Source organism: Primulina tabacum, chromosome 7, assembly GCF_025594145.1.
Source record: "Primulina tabacum isolate GXHZ01 chromosome 7, ASM2559414v2, whole genome shotgun sequence".
NCBI lineage: Eukaryota > Viridiplantae > Streptophyta > Magnoliopsida > Lamiales > Gesneriaceae > Primulina > Primulina tabacum.
The window spans coordinates 7475650-7484128 of record NC_134556.1 but is presented as its reverse complement, the minus strand read 5'-3'; the positions used below and the strand labels follow the sequence as shown (position 1 = coordinate 7484128).

The 8479-nt window shown below is 40.8% G+C and overlaps 1 protein-coding gene across 1 annotated transcript; it reads right to left on the bottom strand.

Moving 5' to 3' along the window:
- Nucleotides 1-5902: 5902 nt before the first annotated feature.
- On the bottom strand, nucleotides 5903-6436 carry LOC142550532 (uncharacterized). Its single transcript, XM_075659607.1, has one exon. It carries the CDS (start codon nucleotides 6434-6436, stop codon nucleotides 5903-5905), a length of 534 nt encoding a protein of 177 aa, XP_075515722.1.
- Nucleotides 6437-8479: the final 2043 nt, after the last annotated feature.

Below are 8479 nucleotides of genomic sequence, written 5' to 3'. Positions count from 1 at the left end.
TCCCTAGCTGTTATTCACGTTTTTTCTACTGAAAATGGGTCTGATTTCAGTGGGAAGGGAGTGTGATGGAGTGGTTATGAGGGGTGAGGAGAAGGGTGCACAATATAAGGAAGAATCAAGACCAAGTCCACTCCCCTTTGAATTTTAAATTTTGAATTGATATCAAATGAGTTGGTGGATGCTTCTAGGAGGTAGTGGCCGAAATTTTGCTTATTTTCTAGTCTAGGATATGTCCATTAATTAATTAAATTGTGCTCCCAAAAATCCTAGAATTATCCTACTAATTACATGCAAAGAATTGGTCAAAGTTGATGAGTTGGAAAATGAATCTTCTAGCACTAAGGGTGGCCGAAAAATGCATAATAAAATAAAGGGGAATGTTGATTATCTAGTCAACTAATAATCCTTGAAAGCCTTACTAATCCTTTAAATAATTTAGTGAGCTAACCCCTTAATTAAATAGCTTAAATGAGTTCATTTCTTAATCACCTCAAATAATTAAATTTAATCCTCAAACCTCCCTTTCTAACTTAAATGAACTTACTTGCTAGCTAAATTAACTTCTGGAAATATTTCTCGAATCTTAAATTCTATCTCAAAACTCCAACTCCGGTCTGGCCTCACTGAAAATACTGAAATGCTAAAAATCAATCTACTGAACTGAAATAATGAAATAATTAACTTCAAACAAATGCATTTAAAATAATCATGCAATGAAGTCAATTAAATTTAAAAATCTAGAATTATGCATGGCTTATACGTCTACTGATTTACGGGTTCTACACTGCATGCACAAGATCTTGATGGAAGATGAGTACTCACCTCTTGTGCAACCTTAGAGAAGATTAAATCCAAAGATGCAAGAAGTAGTAAAAGCAGAGACTATAAAACTCCTTGATGTAGGTATTATCTATCCTATATCTGATAGTGCATGGGTAAGTCATGTTCAGTATGTGCCGAAAAAAGGTGGGAGTACTGTGATCACAAATGAAAAAAATGAATTAATACCCACTAGGAAAGTTACGGGATGGCGAGTGTGTATTGACTATAGGAAGTTGAATGATGCCACCCGTAAGGACCACTTTCCCCTTCCCTTTATTGATCAAATATTGGAGAGACTAGCGGGGCATGAGTTTTACTGTTTTCTAGATGGATATTCGGGGTATAATCAAATCACTATTGCACCTGAGGACCAAGAGAAAACCACTTTCACTTGTCCTTATGGAACTTTTGCTTTCCACCGTATGCCTTTTGGCCTTTGTAATGCCCCTGCTACGTTTCAACGTTGCATGACTGCTATATTCCATGATATGATTGAAACCTTTCTTGAAATATTTATGGATGACTTTTCTATCTTGGGTGCAACGTTTGATGAGTGTTTGCAGAATTTGAGAACCGTGTTGAGGAGGTGCGAGGAGACGAATTTGATGTTGAATTAGTAAAAGTGCCATTTCATGGGACAAGAGGGAATTGTTTTAGGGCACAAGGTTTCGGAACAAGGGATTGAGGTGGACAAAGCTAAAATAGAAGTCATAAAGAACCTACCACCACCAGCCTCAGTAAAGGGAGTTAGAAATTTTCTAGGCCACACCGGTTTTTATAGGCTGTTTTTCAAAGATTTTTCAAAAATTGCTAAACCTCTATCTTCCTTACTTATGAAATATGTGCCTTTTGATTTCAATGCTGATTGTTTATAGGCGTACGAGGATTTGAAGGAGCGCTTGGTGACGGCTCCTGTCTTGATGGCACCAGATTGGGATCTGCCCTTCGAGATCATGTGCGATGCCAGTGATACTGCAGTGGGGGCTGTGCTTGGCCAGCGTCAAAACAAGGTATTTCATACAATTTACTACGCAAGTAAGACCCTTGAGGAGGCTTAGTTGAATTATGCAACAACTGAAAAAGAATTACTTGCAGTAGTATTAAGGCTTGACAAATTTCATTTGTACCTTGTTTTGTCCAAAGTAATTGTTTACACAGATCACTCGGCATTGAAATATTTACTTGCTAAAAAAGATGCAAAACCACGCTTACTTCGGTGGATTTTATTGTTGCAAGAATTTGACTTAGAAATAAAAGATAAGAAGGGTGTTGAGAATCTCGTAGTAGATCACTTGTCTAGACTGGAGCTTATTAGTAAGGACTATGTAGATCATGCTATCAATGATTGGTTTCCTGATGAGCAACTGTTTGAGGTGAAACATTGTCCTTGGTATGAAAATTTTGCTAACTTTCTTTTTACAGGCTCACCCCCCCCCCCCCCACCCCCCTCCCAAAATTTAACATTTCACGAAAGAAAGAAACTTTTCGGACCTGAAATATTATTTTTGGGAGGAACCCTTCTTGTTCAAAATATGTGCAGATTCTATGATCAGAAGGTGTGTTGCGGAGAAAGAGTTTGGTCAAATTCTCAACCACTGCCATGACCGTGAGGTAGGTGGTCATTTTGGACCAACAAGGACGACATCGAAGGTACTTGAATGTGGCTTTTATTGACCAACCCTCTTTAAAGATGCTCGTTCTTATGTGGTAGCCTATGATAAATGCCAGCGGACAGGTAACATCTCCAACCGTCATGAAATGCCTTTGAATAATATCATTGAATGTGAGGTTTTTGATGTGTGGGGGATAGACTTCATGGGACAGTTTCCCATCTCATTCACAAAAAAATATATTTTGGTGGCGGTCGACTATGTTTCTAAGTGGGTAGAGGCAGAAACATATGCCACTAATGATGCTCAAGTGGTCCTAAAATTTTTAAAGAAAAATATGACCCGTTGGAGGAATTCTGGAATCTGGCATATGATCTCGCACTGTCATACAAGGAAAAGACAAAGAGGGCTCACGACAGGCGAATCATCGAAAGAGAATTCAAAGAGGGCGAAAATGTCCTACTCTGCAACTCCCGGTTGCGATTATTTCCCGGAAAATTGAAGTCGCGATGGTCCGGTCCATTCGTGATTTCTAAAGTGTACCCATCTGGGGTGGTAGAATTGAAAGATGGAAAGGATGGGACATTTACAGTCAATGCCCAGCGACTGAAGCACTACATAGGTGGCACAATTGAGCCACAACTTGGGATCACCCGGTTCCAAGACAATCCGAACTGAGACTGGCGGCGGAAGAGGGCGAAACAACAGATAGACTTCCCCACTCAGGAGGAGGATCAAGCGCCACCGTCCCTCATCGCCCACAGCCCCATAGGCGCACTGAGAAAGAAAAAATGGACGAGAGTCTTGCCTTCATGGCTCACCAGGAGCAGGTAAACACCAACGTCACGTCACATCTTGCCCATCTCGACTCCATGATGCACACTATGCTCATCCACGGAGGCGTAGATCTGGGGACCATACCACCACGTCCGCCGTTCATTCCCCTCTACCAGTTTCAGTATGACTATCTTCAGCAGGGGAATGCAATCGGAGTGCCACCACCGGAGCACGACGAGGAGGAGCCTTGATCAGGGGAGTTCACTGTTTCCCCTTTCTTTGCATTTTCATTTCTTTTATTGCTTTATGTTTTTATTTTGTACCATTATTTCCGTCTAGCATTTAGTTTGAAATTTTATTCTGTGTTTGCATTCGTGTGTGTACTTCTGTGTTTTGCTTTTTTGTGCAATAGGGACATTGCACACCTTTAGTATGAGGGGGTTGTTTTTCGTATTTTTCTTGCATGAGTTTCAGATGATGGTGACACTAGTAAATTGGTAGCCAATGATGATTGTGGGCTAAATTAACTGCATGTTGCTTAGTCTTATCACTTGTTAGGAATCCCCAGGTGAATTGAAAATTTTTTATGCACACATAGTGGATTTTAATAGTGGTGTCGATGACAGTTAAGTTCTAAATAATCTGTGAGGGGAACTGGAGAAACATAAGATGCTAGTAGAACTTGAATGAATTTCTGTTGAAATAAGTGACTAACCAGTAGCATGAACTCGAGTAGAAAAACAAAAGTTCACCTCAAATCCCTTCATCCCAATCGTGCATAGGACCTAAAAATTAATCTCTAGGTCAGATAAATGAAAATACCCTATATCCTAAGCCTAGGGAGTACGCATGAGAAAACTATGCAAAAAAAAAAAAACAAAAAATAAAATAATAAAGAAAAAGGGGAATGTAAGGTATGGGGGAGCCAAAAAGGGATGAAATCCTATCCCAAGGCTAAAAAGATGGAGATGTAAGGCGTTGAGGAATGTCAGAGAAAATTTCTGACAAGTGCATAGTGAAAATGATCTACGTACTCCCAATCTTTCTAAACCACTTGAGCACTTATGGCTATTGACTCCCTAAATTTTGTTGTTCAATTATGAAACTCTACCGCTTTGTGTGATTACTGGTTGGTCCCGAATAGAAACAGAACTCAGGAGAGAGAAACTTGTGTTGACTTGTTGATTCGACGGCCCACATGATTTGCGAATAATACTGTCTGAAACACAAGCTAGAAAAATCTACAGATAAAACGACCATACTTTGCGGAAAAATACAAATGTTTTGTGATGTTTTGAAAGGGCTATTAATAGATGTGTGTTTTGACTAATTGGATGTGGTTCACAAACCCGCTGAGGCAGGAGATGTCAGTTTGCTACTTCGCCATCAATCTAGTTATTTTAATACGTTCACTTTGTGTTTGTCTCATGTTTTAGTTTTAGTCTGTAACCTATTTTGCTTGAGGACAAGCAAAAGGTTAGTATGAGGGGGTTGATAGACGTGGTTTTTACATGTTTTATTGCATTAGTTTGTGTGTGTTTGCATTGTGCATGCGTACATTTCATTTACATTTTGTTCATTTTAGAGTAAACATTTGCATTTGATCATGTCTCACTTGTGTGTGACAAATTTGCAGGAAAAATGACCGGAGAACCGAATCTGGAGCAAAGTGCGCAAGCCAAGAAGAAAATGACAGAAAGGCTAGCGCCCGAGCGGTAGAAAATTACCGCCCGGGCGCGAGAGGTGACTAGCTAAGATGATGTCCAGAAAGTATGGCGCTCGGGCGGTAATTTTCTACCGCCCGGGCGCAAGATTTATATTCCGAAGAGCCAATGGCGCTCGAGCAGTAATTTTCTACCGCCCGAGCGCCACCTATTTTTGGTTGAGAAGGTTTGTATGGGATAGGATTATATGAGACCCGAGTGTGTTTTGCAAGTTGAAAGATATTACAATGAAAAAACCTCGATTTTTTTAACGAATAAATTCGGATACAATTTTTCAAGATAAAAGAAACTTGGATGACCTAACTGAAAGTGAAGCGCATAACATTACTTCCGGACTCTATATGAAAACCAAAACTAGCATTTGAATGGGAATGGGAGCGAGACTCGAGGCTAGATAGACTTGTATTGAGGAGATAGAGGCCTGAGCACATCTTAGCACTGCCAATCGTCTTCATCGATCCCAACTCCTGGAAAAAATACACGTTATTGGAAAAATTAGCCGAGCACTGTTCATCGGTTGTCAATTTACTAATGGACAATAAATTGCAATCCAAAGAAGGAACATGCAGCACAGATTTAAGAGTAAGGTCGGAGGAAATCTGTATGGATCCGAAACCTAGCAATCCGGGTCTTGGTACCATCCGCAATCCGAACATGGAGAGAGTCGGTATTGGGTTGGTATGTTGTAAAGAGATTCCGGTTGCCGGTCATATGGTCGGAGGCACCCGAGTCGACAATCCAAGAGCACGAGAACTGCTGAGCGGAAATCAAAGCAAGAACGTCTGTACCTTTGGTAGAGTGAAGGCTGGTGGATTTAGATCCAGTAGCATGTTGCGCTAAGGTTTCAAACATGATTTGTTGCAGTGCTTCAATCTGTTGCAGAGAGAACGGATTGTCGTTGGCTTGGTCGCCTGAGGGCTGAACTGAGAGGCCGCGGTTGGTCTTGGCAGTCGGAGGACAGGAGGATTTTCAATCAGAAGGTTTGCCATGGAAAACCCAGCAAGTGTTCTTCATGTGCCCTGGTTTGGAACATTTCTCACATGTTGGCTGTGACTTACGCCTCTCTTGTTGAGTTGCTCCAGTAGCACCGAGTGAAGACCCGAGCAGGGCAGAACCATGAACCGAGGTAGAAGGTGGGCCCATCATGACATTCTTGCAGCTTTCTTCGCGGAGAATCTCAGCAAAAGCTTCTCGAAGACCCAAGAATGGCTTGGCACTCATTACTCTGCCTCGAACATCATCTAGTTCTTTGTTGAGATCAATTAGAAACTTGAAGGTGCGCTTCTGCTCCACAATCTTGCGACAGCACTGTCTATCTTCCGGACACTTCCAAGCGTGGGTTTCAAAAACATCAAGTTGCTGCCAGTGTTTGGTGAGGGCATTATAGTACTGGGTGACACTGAGTTCTCCCCGCCGGAGGTCGTGAAGGGCTGATTCAATAGCCGACTGTTCTGAGGTGTTATCGGAAACTTGAATACGTCTCACGGACTGCCTCCCAAACATCTTTAGCAGTCTCGTAGAGAAGGAAATTCTCACCTACTTCCAAACTCTGAGCCATGACATGATTAAGTGATTCTCCGTCTTCCACTTCTTATAGCCGGCATCAGTCTTTGTTGGGGCTTCAATTTGTACGGTGAGGTACTCTTCTTTGCCGCGTCCACAGATGAACATTCTTACGGATTGGGACCATTGCAAGTAGTTTGGACCTGTAAGGCGGTGAGGATTGATAAGGAGAGAGTTATTGGAAGGGTTGGGATTCGGCTCAAGGATATCGGATTTTTCCTCCGAAGAGGTTCCTGTGGCGAGACCATGTTTTACCACGGTTACTCTGATACCATGTTAAGATTGGAACTTGGACCTAACTCATCCCCAAAAGCTAGCTCAATGGGGGAGTATTGCCCAAGACCATATATACAACATCCAGGTATTTTATCCAACCAATGTGAGACAACTAATACACCCCTCTCACGCCAAGGAATTAATATCTGAAGCGTGAAGTTTACAAATGACCCAATTATGGACAGAACGGATGACCTAACTATGGGCAGTCCAACACATAACGGTGAAACCTGAGCTTTGATACCATGAAGAATTTGATAAACTGAATTCTTGAATTTTATTAATGTCAAACAGAGTATAAATACAAGGAACAGAGACAAGGAAAAGAAATCAGGAAATATCCTAAAACTAGGAAATAAATAAGAATCAAATCAAATCAGAACTAAATCTAGGATTCTAATCTTAATAAAAAGAAACTAAATATTACGTATATCTCTCCTAACTTTTAATAATTCGACAGGGTATATTAGTTCACTTGGCTCGATATTCTTGCTAATCATATTTTCTATCTTGTGCATTCATATGGTCGGATACTCGCCCTACTGTCTATTATATCATTCTTTTAAATTTAACATTATATTGATTATTATTTAATTCTCACTGAGTCCTTAAAGACTTAACCTCTCTATTTTCTTTATCTATTGTAAATTTCCAGAGGCAGTTTACCGAAATTGGATAAAGAAGGAAATTTCGGTGAATGATCTAGCAGTTTTTCTGAAATATTTATAATAAATATTTTTTTTTATGTTTTAGTTTGGTCTTGTAATAACTCCATCAAAATTTACTGGTGCTTTGTTCGTTTCGCTTCCGCTAATAAAGTTTAGTAGATTTTTTTTTTACTGTCTATAATACTTCAAAGGACTATTTCCGCACGAGATATACTTAGGTAAGGTGGCATTTCTCGAGGGATAAGTCCTGAGTTGAGGTGTCACAGAGGTGGTATCAGAGCCAAACATGCTAGGATAGATTACCTAGAAATGTAAAATACAATTAGTTATAATTTTTCTAATATCTGCTCATCACTAATAATTGTTTCCATAATTTTATTTATTTATCACAGGATGTATGACTCTACCAATAGCCAGGGAGATCGTTTAGACACTATCTATGTTCGTACAGATTCCCCGACCCTGACTTTCACTCCTGGACCTCATCATTTAGCCCATTATCCTGATCATGTCACCCTACAGATTGCTGAGGATCGAGATAGGGTGAGAGCCGCCAGAGTGACTGACCGAGCTCTTTTTGAAGAGGAGATTTTTCGTTTGACCCGGGAGAATCAAGACTTACGAAACCAGCTAGGGGCACAATGACACGCTAGGGGCTACTGATTTTTGTCCTTCATACTTAGAGGATGCCTGGGAGAGACAGATTCCAGCCTATAGGGGAGTCATGGGGCAAGCAGTATACGACCGAGAGAGGATGATCATGAGTCTATTTGAGATGCATGGGTTTTTTGATCGAGAGCCGAGGATCCTTCAGAGAGCAGAGTATTTTTCCGAGATACATTTAATTATTTACTTACACAGGGCCGTACCATGTTCGAATACGCCATCTATGAGTTAGAGTACGTGTTAGTAGACCTCACCAGCCTTCGAGATGGCGCAGGACCTAATACCATTCTTACCCAGGACATAGCAGCTGACCTACCGGATATCACATTAGCTGAGCCACCAGTCATTCCATTAGTTGATCCATCAATTGACC